The sequence below is a fragment of the Eublepharis macularius genome, chromosome 1 (genome assembly GCF_028583425.1).
Source record: "Eublepharis macularius isolate TG4126 chromosome 1, MPM_Emac_v1.0, whole genome shotgun sequence".
Classification (NCBI taxonomy): Eukaryota; Metazoa; Chordata; class Lepidosauria; order Squamata; family Eublepharidae; genus Eublepharis; species Eublepharis macularius.
The window spans coordinates 75,081,270-75,101,590 of record NC_072790.1 but is presented as its reverse complement, the minus strand read 5'-3'; the positions used below and the strand labels follow the sequence as shown (position 1 = coordinate 75,101,590).

The 20,321-nt window shown below is 42.5% G+C and overlaps 1 protein-coding gene across 3 annotated transcripts in view; it reads left to right on the top strand.

Annotated features, from left to right (window-relative positions):
- Nucleotides 1-20,321, top strand: part of FILIP1 (filamin A interacting protein 1) — a 121,671-nt gene that overhangs the window by 53,668 nt on the left and 47,682 nt on the right. For all 3 annotated transcript variants that reach the window (XM_054975388.1, XM_054975378.1, XM_054975373.1), the window contains exons 2-3: nucleotides 5,476-5,754; nucleotides 18,882-19,055. In XM_054975388.1, the coding sequence (XP_054831363.1) occupies nucleotides 5,476-5,754; nucleotides 18,882-19,055 (453 nt within the window). The remainder of the gene's footprint in view (nucleotides 1-5,475; nucleotides 5,755-18,881; nucleotides 19,056-20,321) is intronic.

Here is a 20,321-nt window from a genome sequence, read left to right as displayed (position 1 = left end):
CCCATGAATTTAGCCCCGAACTAGTCCCTCCCTCTATCTGCTGCAAGTGCACCCATGATCTCCCCATGAACTGGGACCCTTTTTATCACCCCCTATTAATTTTAGCCCTATGAATTTGATTTTAACCTTATGGATTGCCTTTTTAACCTGACTCCCTCCGCCGAGGTAATTCTAGCCTATTTATCATTTTATGAAATGGGTTTTATCCGGGACTTCTCCTGAGCAGTCACTTTTAAAGGTTACTTTATTTCTGATTTTAAGCTCTATGAATTTGGTTTTAATCTAGCCGCATGAGTTGGTCTTTTAATTGCAGAGTCTATTTTTCTGTCCCCCATGAGCCCTTCCGTCGCTCCCCCCCCTCATGAATTATTTCCCCGCACTTGCTTTTACTATTGCTGCTATTATCTATGAAATTGGTTTTAATTTCCTGAATTGTTGTTTTAATCCTATATATATGTATTTATGATTTTAACCATCTATGAATTGTTCCACCCTTGATGAATTGGTCTATGCCTTGCTTGCACATTTCACTTTTATCCTGTATGAATTATCACCTATCTATGAATTGCTTGTACTTTTATGAATTACCTTCGCCTTTTAACCCTGTATTCATGAATTGGCTCATGAATTGCCTTCGCTTTTAACCTTATACCCATGAATTTGCCACTGCATATGAATTACTCATTGCTATGAATTGCTCATTACTGCTTATGTAATTATGAATTGCTATTGCCTATGAATTATTGCTATTTATTCTGACGGTTGCACTTAGCACACCCCCTGGTGTGAACCCAGAGACCTGCAGCCCATTGGCTGATCTAAATTGCACTTATTCGGTTATGTGGTTCTCCAAACTAAATTTTTGAGTGACGCCTCCCCCTCCTTCCCTTCCCACTCCTTCCTCGCTCGAAGCTCGACCACCGGACATTGCCGACCACCTCGCCTTTGAAGTCAAGTTCGGAGACCCGCACGCCTGACGTCACGGAGTCTCTGAGGGGGGGAATTGTTGCCAAGTAGGCCCCCTCCCCTGCTTTAAGGCCTGCCATGAACTGTGTTAAAGTTTCCTGCATTACTGTTTCACTGCTGCACAAAGATTGCTTTGCACGTGTGTGTTCTGATACACGTGTTAGTTTCCTGCCTGCGTGTCAATTACCTTGCTGCTGCTATAGACTGTGTAGTTTACTGACTCCATGTTTGGATATCTGCACAAAGGACTCTCTTTCTGGGCAACCCTGCCCTGACCTGTATCTGGACTTCCCAGTGTGTGTTTGGACTGTGTTACAAGTGTGCCCCGTGCCTGCATTGCCATCTGCCACGGACCGTGCCTGTTCCCTGCTTTGGACTGTGTTTTAAAGTGTTGCTCCCCCTGCCTCCATGGAAGCCTGCCTCATATGGGCCCAAGCCGCTGCTAGCAGCCGGGCGCCAGCCGGGGAAACCTCCAGCGAGCCTGGCTAGGCGCTCCCTGGTCAGTTCCCGCCTGGAGCCTCCCGCGGGCCGGTCGCCGAGCTTGCCCTCGCTACCGGGCAGCCTGCTATCCAGCCCCAGCTATGCCCAGCCGGCATCCATGTTCTCAGGCACCCAGAAGACCCAGAGGAAGAGACTGCTTTGAGAAGCCATTTCGGCGAAGCGGGCACACCACGTCCGCAGCGAGAGCCCCTCGCCCCGCTCTGCATATCTTAGGAGCCGCCCCGGAGAAGAACTAAGTGCCGACCATCCCAAGCACTTAGAGAATGCATCTCAAAGAAACCTCCGCATTCCAGAAGCTGATGACATCAGGACAAGCCCTGTCCGCTGGAACATCCTTTCAGCCCACTTGGATTTCCCCCTCCCTCTTTTGTCCCCTCTTCCTGAGGTGTCACTTATCACAATCTGATTACCAAAGTGGCCCATCCAAGCCATTCAGTAGCCCATTAGAACCTTTGTTTTAATCTGTGAGAACCACCAAGTACAGCACCAGCCCCAGGGTACGTTTTGGGGTATTTAAGCCGGCCTCTCAGACCGCATGGTGCGCGTGCCATCCTATCCAGACTTCCTTGCTGTCCGTCTGTGGTTCCAGTGCTGGCATTGGACCACCACCCTCGCTGCTGTGTCTCTGCTTCGCTCCAGGATAAGTGAGTATTCCCCCTATCATCGTTGGGAACCAGCTAATGCGAACGTCTCTGTATTTCATACTCTATATTTCCTAGTCCTTGTGTGTTTCTTGTATGATTGTGCAAGTTTAGGCTTACGCCACACTAAATACACGTGTTTGGAACCTATTTGTTGTCTGCCTCTTTTTCACTAGAGTGTCTGGGATCGGGACCTCCGTATACATAGGTTATGATCCGCGCTTAATATTAAGTTACAGACTGCTACAGCTAATTCCCCATTATAATAAAGAGCAGTTCTGGTAACAGAAGATGCTATCATTCCGACTGTTTAGCGCTATGCCGGTAAGTGTGGATTCAGCCAATGTTTAATATGTAATAATATGGATCAACTTATACAACCATGATAGTTAATAACCATGAACGTTATGGATTCCCTGAGATCAAAACTCATGTTTGTGACTCTCATCAGACTTGATGGTATGTTATTGAATGTGCATCTCATTTGTTGACAAATTAAAAACACAACTGCTTACGTAATGATCCTGATTGTGATATAAAAATACAAAAAGCAGCTGAATCTTTTTCAATACCATGTACATCCTGAGAAGGGAGAATAAAAACCATCCTGACCATGACTTAATTGTTACTATTGTCTTAATTTGTTAATCCAAATTATTATATATATAATATATTATTATATATTTTGTATAATAACAGATTTTCAGTATATGTATCATACTTGTTATTCCCTGCATTGGTTCAGAGTCCTTTTGTTGTTAGTTTTATTATGTAGGGCTTGTACTAACAGGAATTTTAACCTGACCAATTCTAAATAAGCCTGCTCAAAATCCAACTCAGGTCTATTCAGTTGGGTTTATTCCTAGGAAAGCATTTTTAGTAGAGTTTTATAAATAAGTGGGTTCTAGATCAAATCAAGCCTGAATTTTCCCTAGAAGCTAAAATGACTTAACTTAAAACTAAGGCTATTGTACTTCAACAACATCATGAGAAGATAAGGCTAACTGGAAAAGACATTAATTCTAAAAAATGTTGAAGGCAGTATGAAAATAGGAAGAACTAACATGAGATGCATTGATTCAATAAGGAAGCTATGGCCTTCAGTTTGCAAGACCTGGGCAAGGCTGACAATGACAGGATATTTTGGAGGTCATTCATCTGAAGGGTCGCCATAAGTCGGAAACAACTTGATGACACATAACACACATGTGGTATTTCCTTCACTGGTATGATCTGGCCATGGTGATCTCATGCAGGCTAGATCAATGTGCTTTACCTGGGACTACCTTTGAAAATTCTTTGGAAACTTCAGTTGGTCCAAAATGCTGCGGCAAGTCAGTTTTAGTGCAAGAGTATATTGTGCTAAGCAGCTTGGTGTCAAGGTACTTGAAGGACCACCTTCTCCCATTTAGACCCAAGTGCTCATTTCTGAAAAGGATGTAACAGCAGCCCGAAATGCTTAAGATCCATTACAATTAAACAAATTGAATTGGCCTGAGAGTAAACATCAGACAATGTTTATTATTCCAAGCAAAACTTGATACAGTAAGTGTTTCCTGAACTCCTTGGATATTGTTCATGCTCATAATGGATATGTATTTTTAAGGGAGAAAAATAGATCTTTTAGGGATCTTTTACGGAAAATACTGTAGCAGTAGACTGAGAATATTTGTGTAAGTATCTAGAGGCCATGGTGTACTTACATGAATCCATTGTTTCAACAAAAACAAGGCTACAGAGTCAAACTCTATGCCATATTACCGTCCTTTATAACAGGTTCTTCAAATAGTGATGGTGATAGGAATGTTAGGGAGATAGAATATGGTACTTGGAAACCAGGCCCACAGCTATAGGGAATGCATTTGGGAACAACCGCTCTGCTGATATGATATATCCTTTCCCCAAATTTCCAGATTTCATTTTTTAAAAAGGTATCAAGCCTTTTTTTTTCTTGCAGAGACACAAGGGAAAATGTGGAAATAGTTTTTGTCCCAATTTGCCTGGGAAAGAATGAGAGAAGGGGTACCTTCAAGAGGGTTCTGGTTGAGTCAGTTAACCTCTTCCTGAGCAAATTCATTTTCATCTGATCAGTCCCCTTCACCTTTTCTCCCTGAACCCTTTACTTCTTTTTTTCTGTTTTTTTCCTCTTTAAATGTCTACAGTGACAAGAGGGCAGAAAATTATAGTGTAATTTATACTACTTTGAGGTTGTCTCTTTGGTTTGCTGTAGGAATTTGCATCAAGAGTAGGTGGGGCCAGGAGGAGGAGGCAGAACAAAAAAATGAAAATGAAAAATGAATGGAATTCAATTATTAATATACATTAATGAATAATAATAATAACACTTGTCCTCACCCCCCATACACATCTGGGACTGAAGAGACATAATATTCAGGCAGGCTTAAACTCCAGAACCCTTCACAGTAGGAAAAGAAGCCCTTACTATAAAAGGTCAAAGGGTTAAGGGATTAAATACAGATAAAAATGTATTAAATTTGAATATTCATTTGAATAAATTTGAATTTCCATTTGGTAATATTTTGGCCATTGTAATTAGATAATATCCCCTATTAAGCTTGTATAGAGGGATATCATTTTTCCCATACTGAAAGAACTGAGACAGAGTAAAGTATCATGAAGAAATTGTGGGTTAGAGGGGATAGTTGTTTTAACTGAGAGCAGTAGATTCCATATCTAGAAGTGCTTTTAAAAGGCTGATAAGCACTTTTGAAAGACGTTGACAAGAAGGTAGGTGAAACTCAGTTTGCTGTATCAAAACTAGATAATAAAAGGAAAATATCTGAAGAGGAGCAGAATTGTGACAAATGTTGTGAGAATCAGAGCCTGCAATTACATGTTTCTGAGGAGATGAAATATATTGTGGTTAGAAAGATGGAGGAAACTAGCATTTGGCATTGTCCTGAATCTTTTGATAGACTGAGGCTACTGTTTAAGAGGATAAGCATTTAACTGTAGTGAGTTACCAGTATTGTCACTGAACACTGGTGATGATTAAAAAATTAGCTTGGTTTGTCACAGTCCTCCTTCAATGTTTAGAATTATTGCTTTCATACTATCTGCTAAACTTTTAAACCCTTTTCTAGCTTGAAAATATAACATTTCATATGAAAGGTCTCAACTGCTTGACAAGTGATCATGAATGATTCATGGTATTCAAATCTTGATTGCATTTAGAATGGATCTTCTTAAAAGTGTAGTTTCTCTTTTGGAGTCATTTTGCAGCACTTCTGTTGTGAATATGGAGTCCGCTTGTATACTTAGATGTAATTATGTATAATTTTACCATCATTTATTGGCCTATTAAAATTAATATTCATCACATCTTTCTATTTGTTTTCCTGTGTAGGTCAGGATGAGATCCCGAAATCCAGGTGGGGAAAGCTCATCCAATGGGCATTTCTCCAGGTCAAAGCCCATTACAAACACCACTGAGAACCCAAACTTTCAGGAAGATGCAAAGAGAAAGAACAAATGTAATCGAAAAGAAGAGGAAATCGCAGTCTCAGGAACAGTCAAACACCGCAGCAAATTGCCAGCTCCTGGTGAGCGAAAAAGCAAAAAATCCATAGAACTCTCTAAAGAGGACCTGATCCGACTGCTCAGTATAATGGAAGGAGAGCTGCAGGTATCGCAGAAATTTTCTCCTTTAACGTATTTTCACTGACAAACTATCAAGAGTATGTAAGCCTTAATGTAAGATGACTTTTTTATATATCTTTCTGTGCTGTGCAATAAGCCATCTTGAAGTTGTTGCCAAATTAACCTCTTGAAATCCAAGGTTGCCCGCCCCAGACCTTGCACAGGCTTCTGCACCTTCAAAAGTGGGGCGGGGAGGGACGTGGAGTGTACAAAAACTCATCTGTACAAAAACAGACGGGGATGGAGTGGTACAATGCCCCAGACTTTATTGTGATAAGTTCTGAGGGGTTGCCCTCTGTCTGGAGTGGCTCCTGTGCCTTTGTGAGCTGCTTCTGGGGATACAGGGAGACAGGCTGAGTTGTCCCTAGCACAATGCGCAGGTGAGAGGGCCAGAAGTGCTGGTTGGAAGGCTGTCCAAGGCAGGATACTCCAAGAGCCAGGCTGGAACCAGTGAATGAGCAGAGTGGCAGGAACTGCGCCAGTCATGCTCCGACTCCCACCTGCAGGAGTGCTGAACAAAAACATGGACAGCGATGGCAAATAGCACAGACATGATTCCCACTACAACCATGCCTGTAGGATGTGGCAGGATCTGTGATTCCACCCTCATGGGGGACTCCAATTACCAGAGGGACCCCCCGCCCCCCCCGCAAAAGTTCATACAGTAGCCATCCCAATGATACTGATCCGGTAAAGAAATGCTCTGAAACAGCAGATGCTCCATCCGCTGCTGATTCATAGGGCTCCAATTCCACAAAGTAATGGGATTGCTTGGCCAGCAAGTGCACAGTGTGGCACAGTGTACAGTGCGGCAGCTGCTAGGCACCCAAACCATAGTTAATAACAACAACAACAATATTCAATTTATATACCACCCTTCAGGACAATATTATTTAACATTATTTATTATTTATTTGTTAACATTATTTATTATTCAGGACAATGTTATTTAACATCTACATGCGCCCCCTCACCCAGTTGGTGCGGAGGTTTCGGCTGGGCTGTCTTCAATACGCGGATGACACCCAGCTTTTTCTGTTGATGAACGGACAGCCAGACATGGCCCCAGACAATCTGGCCAGAGCTCTGGAGGCTGTCACGGCATGGTTGAAACAAAGCAGGCTGAAACTGAACCTGGTGCAGACGGAGGTCCTGCAGCTGGGACGGGGGCTGCCAGATGTTGGGATCCAGCTCCCTGCCCTGGATGGGACACCACTGGCAACTTTGCCAGTGGTGAAGAGTCTGGGCGTGCTCCTGGATGCCTCCCTATTGATGGAGGCCCAGGTTACGGCGGTTGCCAAGTCTGCATTTTCCCATCTTCGTCAGATCAGGCAACTTGCCCCCTACCTGACGCCCCAGGACCTGGCTACAGTGATCCATGCAACGGTCACCTCCAGCCTAGATTACTGTAACTCACTCTATGCTGGGCTACCCCTGGGCCTGATCCGGAAACTACAACTGGTCCAGAATGCGGCGGCGCGGGTCCTGACTGGTATATCCTACCAGTCACATATCACTCCTGTCCTGCGCCAGCTGCACTGGCTTCCGGTTGAATTCCGAATCAGGTTCAAGGTATTGGTTCTTACCTTTAAAGCCCTGAGCGGGTTGGGACCGGCATACCTTTGGGACCACCTCTCCCTGTATGTTCCCCAGAAACCTCTTCGATTAGCGGATAAATGTTTACTGGTGGTCCCCAGCCCTAAGGAAGCCCGCCTTGCTTCAACCAGGGCCAGGGCCTTTTCAGTCCTGGTCCCAGCCTGGTGGAATGCTCTGTCAGTGGAGACCCGGGCCCAGCGGAACATATTATCATTCCGCCGGGCCTGTAAGACAGAGCTGTTCCGCCAGGCGTTCGATGGTTGAAGGGGGTGGTACCATGTCGGCCTCCCACCTTTGGGGTGGGGGTACTCCCCACCATAGCACTTGGTTAATTTATTTCATTATTGTTTTGTATATTGATTTTAGTATTGTTGTTTTCTTGTTTTTATTGATTTTAAACTGTTCACCACCCAGAGCCCCTGAGGATGGGCGGTATATAAATTGAAATATAAAAATATAAAAATATAATGCCACACTCAGAGCAGTTTACAAGGTGTGTTATTATTATCCTAACGACAATCACTCTGTGAGGTGGGTGAGGCTGAGAGAGCTCTGAGAAGCTATGACTGACCCAAGGTCACCCAGCTGGCTTCAAGTGGAGGAGCGGGGTGTCAAACCTGGTTCACCCAATTAGAGTCCTGCCGCTCCTAACTACTAACCAAACTGGCTCTCTTTTGCCTTGTCCTCCACCTGGTGTTTGTGTGTTGGGGTGGATGGGTAGGAGCACCCAGGCAAAGGAATGTGCTAACAGCCTGGTACAAGGCTGCCAGAGTCCTATCCCCCCATCATAGCTTGCTCTCCAGCATACACTTTTCTGGGGGTATATTGCATTACATGACATGGGACATACTGCTGGGTGGCCTGGCTCTGGTCACCCCTATACACATATACTGCTTGGCTTAGGCATGGGAGCCAGCATTGTCAAGGTAGCACCTGGGCATGAAAAGGGGGACAAGAGAAGAAGGTGCAGACTCCTGGTCTGGGTCAGCTGGACTCCCACCTCTGCTCACCTGCGGGTGCTGTCACCCTCTGGTTGATCTTCCCAGAGAAGGGGTGCTACACAGCAGAGACTTTGCTGTCTTTCCCTGGGAGTTCATGCTAAGTGCTCTTTCATTGGTGCTAAGTGCCTGTTCCTTTTCTGCCATCAAAGTGCAATACTGTGTACTCTGTGTCCACGTCAGAGACCTCTGAGACAGAGTCCCATGCCACACACCCTTCCTACCGAACTATGGGGCATCCTGGCTGGGCTTATGTAGCACTGGGGGGGGGAGCTGTGATTGGGTGTTGGGTAGGGGGTTTGGCTGCTTCTGGGGAGGGGGGCTATTGTCTGCAGCTGTAGTCAGCATCTTGTATTATGAGACAACTTGTGAATGGAGATGCACCTGCTGGGGGATATTTTGCCTTTTCCATTGTATGGTCTTCTATGGGATATGCTGTGGGTTTTGCTAGTGTAACTTTCTGCTAGTTCTGAAGGGTTTTCCTGGGCTAGGGTGGTTTGAGGAGCTGACTAACTCCTGTCAGACCCCCAGGTCCACCCTTTTCCCCACCAACACAGAGGTTTGCACCATCATTGCCACGCCAGCTCCAGGCTGGGGTGCAGCACAACTGAGGCATTCTGCCGGTGTATCTGGGAGATACATTGGCCTGTCTTGGAGATATGGTGGTGTAATGCCTCATTGGCTCCCTATGTGCTTTCAGCGCCCCCTCCCCTAGATTGGACTGAGAAACAATACACAAAGGAAATACAATGCATATCAGCTTAGACAGAGGCTGCTTCCACACACATTGGATAATCCACTTTCAATACTCTTTTGTGAACATTTGGAACTGCTTTTCCATGTGTGGAACAAAAAATCCACTTCCAAAGGATTGCTAAAGTGCATTGAAAGTGCATTATTCAACGTGTGTGGAAATGGCCTGTTTTGCAAGCCTCCTGATGAAGTGTAAGCACTATAAAAATGGCATTCAATCATATCGCTATCCTACATGTTAGATTCATGTCAAGCTACCAGACAGATAGATACATAGCACTGTGGTGCTGATGGCACAGCCTAATGTTGCCAACTTGCCTCTTTGCCATCAAATGGATTAGAGGTCTAGGCCTCATCACTCTCACTGCTCTCTTTTCAGTACGCAATAGTAAAATTCACCTAATTTAATACAATCTTTCAAAGCTTAAAAATATTAAAAAGTAAAATAACAACTAGACATTAATAATCCTCAATGAGTTTGCCCATTGATAGATACATTTCATGTTTGAAAAATATGTAAGATTTGTGGGAAAGCATCACTAAATATATATCACTAGAATAACATTATATTTTGGGATCTTCTAAGCTAGCTTTTAATTGCGTTCTTGATCTTCTGGTGTGTTCAGAGCCAGATTTAGTTTTTACGGAGCATGAATAAGAGAATATTGTATAGCAAATTAAAGGCTTACCAGTTTTTAAAGATTACTTGCATTAAGTGGGTTTGATCCTGCTGAAGATGTTGGCTGATGGAAGGAGGGCAATATTTATTTCTCCCTCCCCCTGCAGATCTCCAGCTCCCCTTATACTGTTCTCAGGCCTCCTGTCCCCCAGGAGCAGCACTGAGGGCCAAGCTACAAGTGACGAATGACACAGGTTGGACACTTGTCAGCTTCCCTCGAGTTTTGATGGGAAATGTAGGCATCCTGGTCTTGCAGCTGTAATGGAGAGCCAAGCTGTAAAACCTGGATGCCTACATTTCCCATCAAAACTTGAGGGAAGCTGACAAGTGTCCAACCTGTGTAAGGCGTCGCTTGTAGCTTGGCTCTGAGATTTGGCTGCAGCATGAAGGGAAAGAGGGATGTCAGACTCTGCTGATCGAAATCCTTTTGCTAGTGGAAGTATTTGATGGGACCCATCCCAGCTTATCCTGTTGTCTCAGCCTCACTCTTTCCTGCTTTCCGTGCAGTGAGTTGCGTTTTCCAGAAGAACATGAACTGGAAAATTCTCCAGTGCCATCAATTGAATGTGATCTATTTTAGTATTATTTTGACTTACGCTGACTTTTAAAAAATTTAAAGTACCTCATTAAAGTACCTAAAGTACCTCATTAAAGTACCTAATAGAAACAAATATTTCAATGGAATTTTTTATTAGGAAAAAATTAATCGAGTGTTACTGAACTGTAATGCTCAAACAAGTTCAAAGTTTTATGTAGAAATTACTTTTATTGGAGTAATACTTGCAAAAAATGAAAGGCAACATAGCATGTAGTTTCCTTATGTTGTTTAAATTTGAAAGAAAAAACATTAACGCACTGAAACTGCTGGCAAGCTAATTTTAGGACACCCCAAAACTGCATCATATGCCAGGGGCATGAATATCAGGTATCGACTTCAACAGAATTTAACTCTCTTCCATGGAGGTCACTTGGGTACCTCAGTTTCGTTATCAGCCTCACTGACATCACTCACATTACTTGTTAGTTCCATAACCATTTTGGTTGATTACAATATCTCTTTCAACACGTGACAGCAGGATTGGAGTCCAGTGGCACCTTAGAGACCAACAAGATTTCCAGCGTATAAGCTTTCAAGAGGCAAGGCTCCCTACAAGTACATTAATCCTTTACAAAACATACAAGCAGGGCTTTTTTTCAGGAGGAACGCGGGGGAACGGAGTTCCGGAACCTCTTGAAAATGGTCACATGACTGGTGGCCCCGCCCCCTGATCTCCAGACAGAGGGGAGTTTAGATTGCCCTCCGTGCCGCTCAGCAGCACGGAGGGCAATCTAAACACCCCTCTGTCTGGAGATCAGGGGGGTGGGGCCACCAGCCATGTGACCATTTTCTCCGAGGGCAAACCACTGAGTTCCACCACCTCTTTTCCCAAAAAGAGTACTTTTTCACACAAGTACAAGTACTTTTTCACACAAATGCTAGAGATAATCACCTGGAAAAAAAAAACATGAATTACAACTTTGAAACTACCAAGCTTCTTCAATATTGTATTGACAAAGACATCCATTAACTATAACTTTATGAAACATTGAATATTTACATATGTTAGACTGTGTCAGCAAAATAAAACAGCAGCATAGTGGTCCCTTGAAGACTAAAAAAAATTATTCCGGCTTAAGTGTTCATGAGCCAGACTTTATTTTATCAGTTGCAAGGGAATGTAAATCCATCAGGCTGATTTACATACAAACAGAAACTAATGGGGCTATAGAGCAGTGGTACAGAATCTGCTTTGCATGCAGCAAGTCACATGTTCAATCTATCCGGTTAAAAGGCTCAGGTAATAGGTGATGTGAAAGACCTGGAGAGTTGCTGCCAGTCTGAGTAGACAATACTGATCTTGACAGAACAATGGCCTGACTCAGGGTAAGGCTGTTTTCATTTTCTGTGGAAATTTTCCATGGAAAAAGTAGCACTGGAAAATTTTCTGGAAAATTTCCACATTATAATTTTTTTATCTCATAAGGTTATAAATATACCTAACTCAATGGAGTGGAAAGTTTCTGCTTATTTTATGATGTGATCTTTAGGCAAGGCTAAAGGAAGGGCAGGACACTAGCTGATGTTGCCCATGTATGAGTGCATTGTGATGAACAGTTAAAGAAAGGCAGCTTGTTTTATACCACAATGCAACTCATTATATGTTTTTCATTGTCTCATAGTATTACTCCAAGAAAAATGGGTTCATATTATCTTGTCTTCTATTCAAGAACTGCTTAAGCAAAACACATTCCTAATAAAAATTGTTTTAATGAAAACAAATATAAAACCATCATGAGAACCTTTCTCATATGTATCTGGATTAAAGGCTCCATCTATTGGTAAACTGACATACAACAAGTATAAGTAATGGAGAGTGCCGTCAAATCATAGCTGACTTAGCAACAAGTACAGGATTCTCATACAGCAAACTATTGTGTGCTGATGCCTTTTTCTAGCTCTGTATAGGGGGATTCCCCACTAGGCCTTGAAACCCCTTAGCACTCTGTCATAACATTTTTGACTGAACCAAAAATTGTGACATATATTGCAAAACCGTCAAATAACTTTGCCTCTGGACTCATCCCCTTCAGACACCAATACCTTAAAAGATATTTGCAAAAATATATTACTGTCTTGGGGAAAAATAAAATTCCATAGAAAACAGTGAGCCATCTTCAAATATAATATTGGAAATAAACTAAAGCCAAAACAGTTCTAGTAAGTATCCTGAGTCTGGCCAATTTGGAGCCTTCATACTGCCTAGCAATTGTAGATCTCTATTTCCTTTTGAACTTGAAAGCTTCAACACACAGTATAACACTATATAGATGGTAGAACTTTGAAAAGCAGAAGTCTGATACAGAGCTGAAATGATGTTGAAACAAAACATAAGCAATTTTACAATAAACAACAGTAACAGTGCACAGTAGTATTGTCTTCAGTCCCTATCCCTTTATCGCAGCATATCTCTGAACCATCTCCTTACAGCAGTGTCCTGTTATCTGTATTTAAAAAACTCTTCTGAATTATTCAGTTGTGAATGCCAGGAGGGTTGGAGCCTTCCTGACCTCATCAGGCAGGCCATTCCATATGGTAGGGGCCACAACAGAGAATGTGCATGTACAGGCAGCTGTTGATTTTGCTCATTTGCAGAGTGGCACCCGCAGAAGGTCCTGCTCAGATGAGCAAAGCTGCTGTAGTGGAGCACAGGGACAGAGGTGCTTCTGTAGATCTGAGGGGCCAAGGCCATGAATGGAGCTTTATAAACACCGTTCAGAAGTGGCTTTTGGTTGTATTTTCCTACCTGCCAAAGCAAATGATGACATTCTGTATGATATCAATGGGTTGGCATCTGAAAGAAGGAAAATCAGCTTCTCTGCTTCCAAGGAAAAGTTTGAGCCCTTCAAAAGCTCAGCAAGAAATTTGGTTCTAAGCTCTGTGTAGAGCAGAACTGAATGTAATGGGGCTTTGTATGTGATAGTCAAAAGCTTGACCTGAGCCTGGTAACTGATGGATGGCCAATGGAGTAACTGCAGAATGGGTATAATCAGCATGATTTGCTTTGCTCCTGATAATAATCAAGTTACAGCATTCTGCACCAACTGGAGTATCTGAGTTAACTTTTGAGGGGAGACCTATGAAGACCTACTGCAGTCTAGTCTCAGTGTTACCATGCCATGGGTCCAGGTGGCCAGACCAATCATGTCAAGGTAGAGGATCAATTTCCAGGCTAGATTGAGTTTGAAGAAGGCAGCTGCATTGACTTGCTTCTCTAGCAGCATTATGCTTGGGGGTCCAAGCTTGCTTGCCAAAAGAGGTACTGGTACTGTGTGCTGGCATGTACTGCTAGAAGAAAGCTCTGCATGTGCAAATACCATAAGTATATCTATATAAGTACAGTTGCCTTTTCTAGAATTCTGTTTTTAAGACTTGAGCTTAAGGGGCTAATGATAATGTTGCAAGCAATACTTGGTGGGCAGTAGGGGATCAAAGCATAAGAACCTCTTCCTTAGCATAACCTCTATTTGCCCATGAGCACCAGGTTTTTCTATGAGCCTCCCGAAGTTGATGAAGAAAAGAACAAGAATGTTCTGGTTACCCTCAGTAACTGCAGCCCCTAAAAATCTTATGTACACAATATTTACAAATGACTAAATTTGGCCTTGAGAGCATTTATAAACTGGCTCCAGGAAATCTCAGGTCAGCTGGCTTATCCACTGTGATATTGTCTTTCCTGGAGCATCTAAGACGTATCCCGACAGTTAAAGCGGTTCCTCAGTGGAGGAGATGGTCAGCTTTCTTTCTTTGGAGGTTTTTAAGCAGAGATTGCTGTCTGTCAGCAATGTTCATTCTATGACTCAGTATGAACTTGTGCAGATTGTGAAAAGGAGGGCAGGAAGGGATGAGCTCTCATGGCCCTTTCTCATGTGTCTAATCACTACTTTGGGATCCAGAAGGAATGTTCCTCCAGGCTAGACATGGGCACGAAACGGGAAAAAACCCAAAATGAGAGTTTCATGTTTCGTCATGTTTCACGAATCACGAGTCACAAATTTTTCACAAAATTGACCCATTTCGCAAATCGATTCATCAATTTCGTGATTCATCAGAACCAGGGGCATTTCAACGGCCCCCATCACCCAAAGATGCCAAACTCGCAGAGAGACTTCATCAAGTTCTCCACCACCCACCCTTCCCATTTGGCCAAGATTGCAATATGTTGACCAGGAGGAAACAAGGAAACAGCAAGAGTGTGAACCCTCAAAACAGCAGAGAAAGAACTGAGAAGACACAAAGACAAGTAAACAAAAAAAAGGGGAGGCCTAGGCCCCAGAACCAGGCTAAGGCCTGAGACTAGGGTGGGGTGGGGTGGAGGAAAAAAGGCACCCTCACCCAATAACCTTCCCACAGCAAGGCCAAGAGCTGGAAATAAGAGGCTTCTTTCAGTCTCTTTTAAAGCAGCAGTGGCCAAAAGCACAATTCCAAAACCATATTCTCTCTTACTCCAATCCCAGCAACAGGTCCTCCTCCCTCTCCCTCTGTCTACTGGGACTGAAACACCAGGCAGAGAGAGATGGCTTTTATAAAAAACGCTGACAAAGCAAAACAGGAGGTCTATGTTTGGCTGACAGACCTGCCTAACAGGGTTTGGAGGGATGAGATTGGTGTGCCCATGGCTACAGAAGGCCCACCTCCTTGGTTGCCTACGGGATTAACCCCCTGCTCCTGGCTGTATAGGGTAGAATGGAAGCTCTCCAGATGGCTAGGAGAGCTGCCAATCAAGGGTAAGTGGGCGATGATTGGGGTTTCCAATGGCAACAAAAGGTCTGGGCCCATTGTTGCCTAGGGAATCAATGGATCGGCACCAGCCTGTCTGTAATTACGAATCGTTCACGAAGCGAACAAAACAGGACAGAAAGTCATGAATTTTGTGCTAACCGCGGCCCCACAAAATGTTGTTTCATGACACACGAAACAGCCCATTTTGTGATGAAATTTGCTTCGTATTTTGATTCATGTCCATGTCTACTCCAGGCCAGATTGGCCAGGATCCTGGAATTATTTTGCCTTCTTCTGGGCATAAAGCAGGAGCCACTGGGGGAGTGGGGAGGTAGCTGTGAATTTTCTGTATAATGCAGGGGTTTGGACTAGATGACCCCTGGATCCCTTACAGCTCTACGTTTCTATATCTTAGTGTGTTTTGATTTGTGTACATAATCTGCAGTGACCTTTGTAGTTTGTTTTTTCTGCTGCCAAGGATCATGGAACCAAAGGCTTCAATGACCTCTCCCTTGGGGTGATAATACAGAACAAAACTCCTTTTTTAGTGTCAACAAAACCAGAAGTGCTATCTTTCAACCCTTTAAAAATCTGAAAAACATCAAGCAGAGTTGAGTTAATTCCTTGTCATGGGAATTTGCTGTCCCAGGGCCAGACTACAGATAATGAATTATGTCAATGAAAGGCTCTGGTGGCCTGTTCTCTTCAGAGCAAAGTGACATCATCAGTGTAGCTCTCTGGCAATAAAGCAGAACCAAAAGATGCGTGGGCAGGAAATAATAGACAGATGTCTCCCAGTGCTCATTTGATCTATTTTAGAGCTTGGGGCAAGAAGTAACAGAGTGAGACTCTTCTGTATCACAGCAACTGTCACCTCTCATTTTTCCCCTCTGATATTATTGGCCCTACTGGAACTCCATTGATAAGAAGTTTCACGTAGACTAAGGAATAGAAAAGGCTCATTGGCTTCAGTAAGCAGTTTGCCTAGCTAGCCCACTAGCCTGCTTCTGACTTTAGATTTTATTAGCTTTTTCAGGGGAGGTACTCATCAGCACAAGAAGACTATAGCACAATACCCCATTAACTGCACTAATCTGACAGGTTCGTACTTGGGCTGTTCCAAATAAAAGTTTTCACAGGCTCATGTTGGGAAAGTGGGATTCAGTCAGCAATAGCTGGAACAAAGGACAATCACTAGTGAAGAGTGCTGGTTAAACATGAAAGAGGAACATTGGCTGCACTGTTACCCATGCACAGTAGTTCCGTGGTTTCTCTTGTGAATAGGAAGTAGTGCACAGTCAGCCCTATCAAAGTTGTGAGATGCAACAACAATGTAAAATGACCATTGGGAAATTGTTAAAATTACATGTCCCTAAAAATTGTCCTAGACACATGATTCAGAGTTCAAGAAATATCAGTGGAAGTTTAGCGAGACAATTCAATGTTGGGTTAGAAAAACTGAGTTCAGATAATTTTTATTGCTGAAAATCATTCCTATATGTCCAGGGTCAAGGTCATCATCATACTTTTTGATAACCTCAGTGGTCATATTCCAACTTTCTTACTCCTGGACCAAAAGGATCCTGACATATAGCAATTTCAGGCAAACCAGAGGAATGCCACAAGTGTGCCATATATTCTCTTCTTCTGAAATGGAGAATTCGCTGACACGTTAGAATTAAATAGCTCCTGAGAACTGTATCAGTCAGAAAACCAAGTGTTATTTACATTATACCTTGACCAAAGAAGCAATAGTTCCCCAATAATGAGAGGGTCCAAACATGTAGCAATTTATCATATTACATGAGAGCAGTACAGCTGCAGTGTATCCAATTTTGGTAGCCCAGAAGTGTATAGCAAGCAGAGGCACATATAATAAGTTCTGATAAACAAGAGTGTTTTGTTTTTTCTTTTAAAAACTCAGCTATTATATTTTGCTAAGCCTGAGTCCTGAGAGTTTAAGGTATCATATGTTTGCCAGCTCTCGTCATAGTTAAGTGTCTGTATTCCTGGACTAGGGACAAATAGAAACAAATTCAGCCGATACTAGTTCTACTTACTGCAAAAATTCTCAAAATATAAACAACCCATCAAATTATGGGTAGGTGGCAGTTCTGCACCCCATCATTCCTGCATCAGTGGCTACCATCAGTTACCATTGGTCTGTTGTCTTATGGTGCATATTGGAGCCATAAACCAGGATGGCCAAAGATCATGGAACCAAAGGCTTCAATAACCTCTCCCTTGGGGTGATAATACAGAACAAAGCTTCTTTTTCAGCGTCAACAAAACCAGAAGTGCTATCTTTCAACCCTTTAAAAATCTGAAAAACACCAAGCAGAGTTGAGTTAATTCCTTGTCATGGGAATGAAAAACCATCCCTAACTGTAATTTGTGATTCCTCTCCACTGGCAGAGGAAAAAGTGATTTTTGCTGATTTCCTTCCTTTCACTGTATCACCCTCCAACTGTGTCCAGCAGGGGGCATAAGGCAGGATACAACTCATTAAAAAATTCTCAAATACAGTAAGATAAGCGTGGCATAAAAGTCTAAGTATTGCATAAAAGTCCATTGTCGAAATGGATAGGAAGTATGCCTTAAAACATGCATTGCACTATTCTGAATTTCCAGAAACTGACAAGAGAGCTTCTCTTTTGTGTGAGAGAGAGCAGCTAGCATATTCCCGACGGCCCTTGTGGCTCAGAACAGCCACCAGAATCTCTTCAGAGGCCTACCATTTGAAGTTTTATTCATGTTCTTTGTTAGGCCAGCATGAAAAGCTTACAAAGTCCTTTGGAATTTAGAAAATGTGCTACTGGTATGATCACAACACTGCACAGGGGACCCATGACCTTATCTTATTTCTGATCCTGTTGAGCAGCAGCTGTTGAACTATTAATAAACAAACCAAGCAATATGGGGTGCTCATATTCAGGGTTTGACAGCAACTTTAATGGCATAATCAGATGAAAAAAACAATGGGCTTGGCAAACTTTGATCCTCTCATGGTATTTATGCCTATGTACTTCTCGCTGTGCACTATGGCGATTAGGAGAGCCATCCTGGGAAATAAATAATTCCAGATGAATTTCCAGTGATTTCATGGTCAACTATTTTTGAATGACATTATTGTCTTTAGTGTTATCAGGCTCCAACATAGCCTTTTGGACATTGCTCATTGTATTATCGAAGTGTTAATATCTGTTGATCAGGAAACCATAACACAGCATATCAGTTGTCTGTGAAACAAAGTTGTTGCCAGCTGAAAGTCAAGATTAAAAAAAGAAAAAAAGATTGGCTTCTCGGGCTACTTAGAGTGGGCTGAAGATAATAATACAGCCAACGAGTTGTAGCTTTAATCCAGTACAGAAAATTTGAGGCAATGGCCAGACTGCTCTTCTTTAGGGGATATTCTATATTAGTACTTTTAATCCAAAAACTGAGTATAGCATCCTGCCCAAAAGAAATACAGCAATGCTTTAAAGATTCCATTCATGCTCCCCCACCCACCCCATTGTCTTGTTAGGTCCCAAAGAATGCCTTGCTGGGTTAGATCAAAGTTCATCTTGTCCTTTATTCCATTTCCATCAATGATCAGCCGTCTTCAGAGAAAGGGGACTAACTTCTAGTACTGGGAACTTAACTGTTGCACTTCAGAGCACAAGAATATGTCAACAGTATCAAAACAATAGATAATGCTATTATATTATTATATTAATAATACTTAGTGGTAGTAATACTAAAAATACTGATGTGTAACCTTACAGGCTAGAGAAGATGTTATCCACATGTTGAAGACAGAGAAAATAAAGCCGGAAGTTCTGGAGGCACACTATGGATCTGCAGCTCCAGAGAATGTCCTAAGACTACTGCACAGGGATGCTATCCTTGCCCAAGAGAAATCTCTTGCAGAAGATGTCTATGAGAAGCCCATTTCAGAGGTAAAACACCTTTTGATTGACCTTAAGAATACTAACCGTAGGATCTCTTTTTTCCAGTTTGACCTGTTTTAATATGAGTGCACTGTACCACTAGAGAATGCAGGGGCTCTACTGCCACATGACATCAGCAATACTTTCATATATGGATACTACAGCTGATTAACTGTGGCTATAGTCCATTGACATCAGTAGACTTAGAAGAATTTAACTCTGCATAGGATTGCACTCTAAAACTAGAAACTAAGGTTACTACTTACATTTAGGGATTGAAAATTCCTGAGCAGAACAACACACTGCTCCACGATGTGGTAACATTTGTGTATAGTCTTAGGCAGTGTTTTTTTTTTAAAGGTGTCATTACACAAAGATATGGTTGCTCTGATTTCTACCAATTTCCTCATCAGGTCTTGGGGGAACCCCGCAGAAGGTGCCACTATTCAGTACTGGTGACTACCGCTACAAAAAAGCCCTGGTCTTAGGAAGTTGGTTAGCTTCAGAAATACATGAGAAATTAACTGGGTTTTTTTTACTTCGTTGAGTAGGCCTCTGTTAGCTCTTTGTAGTTTTGCTATTGTTATGTTATGTCTTATTTTTCTTTTTTTTTGCTTTATCTTTTAACTTTTCTATAATAAAAATAAAATATAAAAAAGAAAAAAGAAATACACAAGAAATTAACTGAGGCACTTCTCTACATTTTGCTGCACAATTGTCCTATATTCACCACAGGGTGCCCATTCAGACATCATATGCAGCACCTACATGCTGAGTTACTGACACTGGTAGATTCATATTATCATCACTCTCCACTGATAACATTATTAAGGATACCCTCAAATGGTGGCCAAGGAAGCAGAACCTCAAAATTCAGGGAAGCATCCCCCTCACCACCTCTGCTCTGTACTTCAGACAAAGTATTTTACATAAAACAGGGAGGGGATTATTGGTTGATAACCGTTAGTAAGTTTGTTATAGACACGATGCTTTAAAAATAACCACAACAAATGCTCTAAACGTTTTCTGTAATTTATACTTACAAACAGACATCAGACCAAGTCTTCAGACTTTACTGAGAATCTTCCCTCTTTGCTTCTCTGCTGAAATTTAAAATAAGACACTCTCCTCAAATCTCCATGAGTGCCAACTCTAGCTTGGGAAATTCTTGAAGATTTGGTGGCAGTACCTAGGGAGGACGGGGTTTGGGAAGGGAAGAGAGCTCAGTGGGAATGTGATGCCATAGTATCCACCTTCCAAAGCTCCCATTTCCTT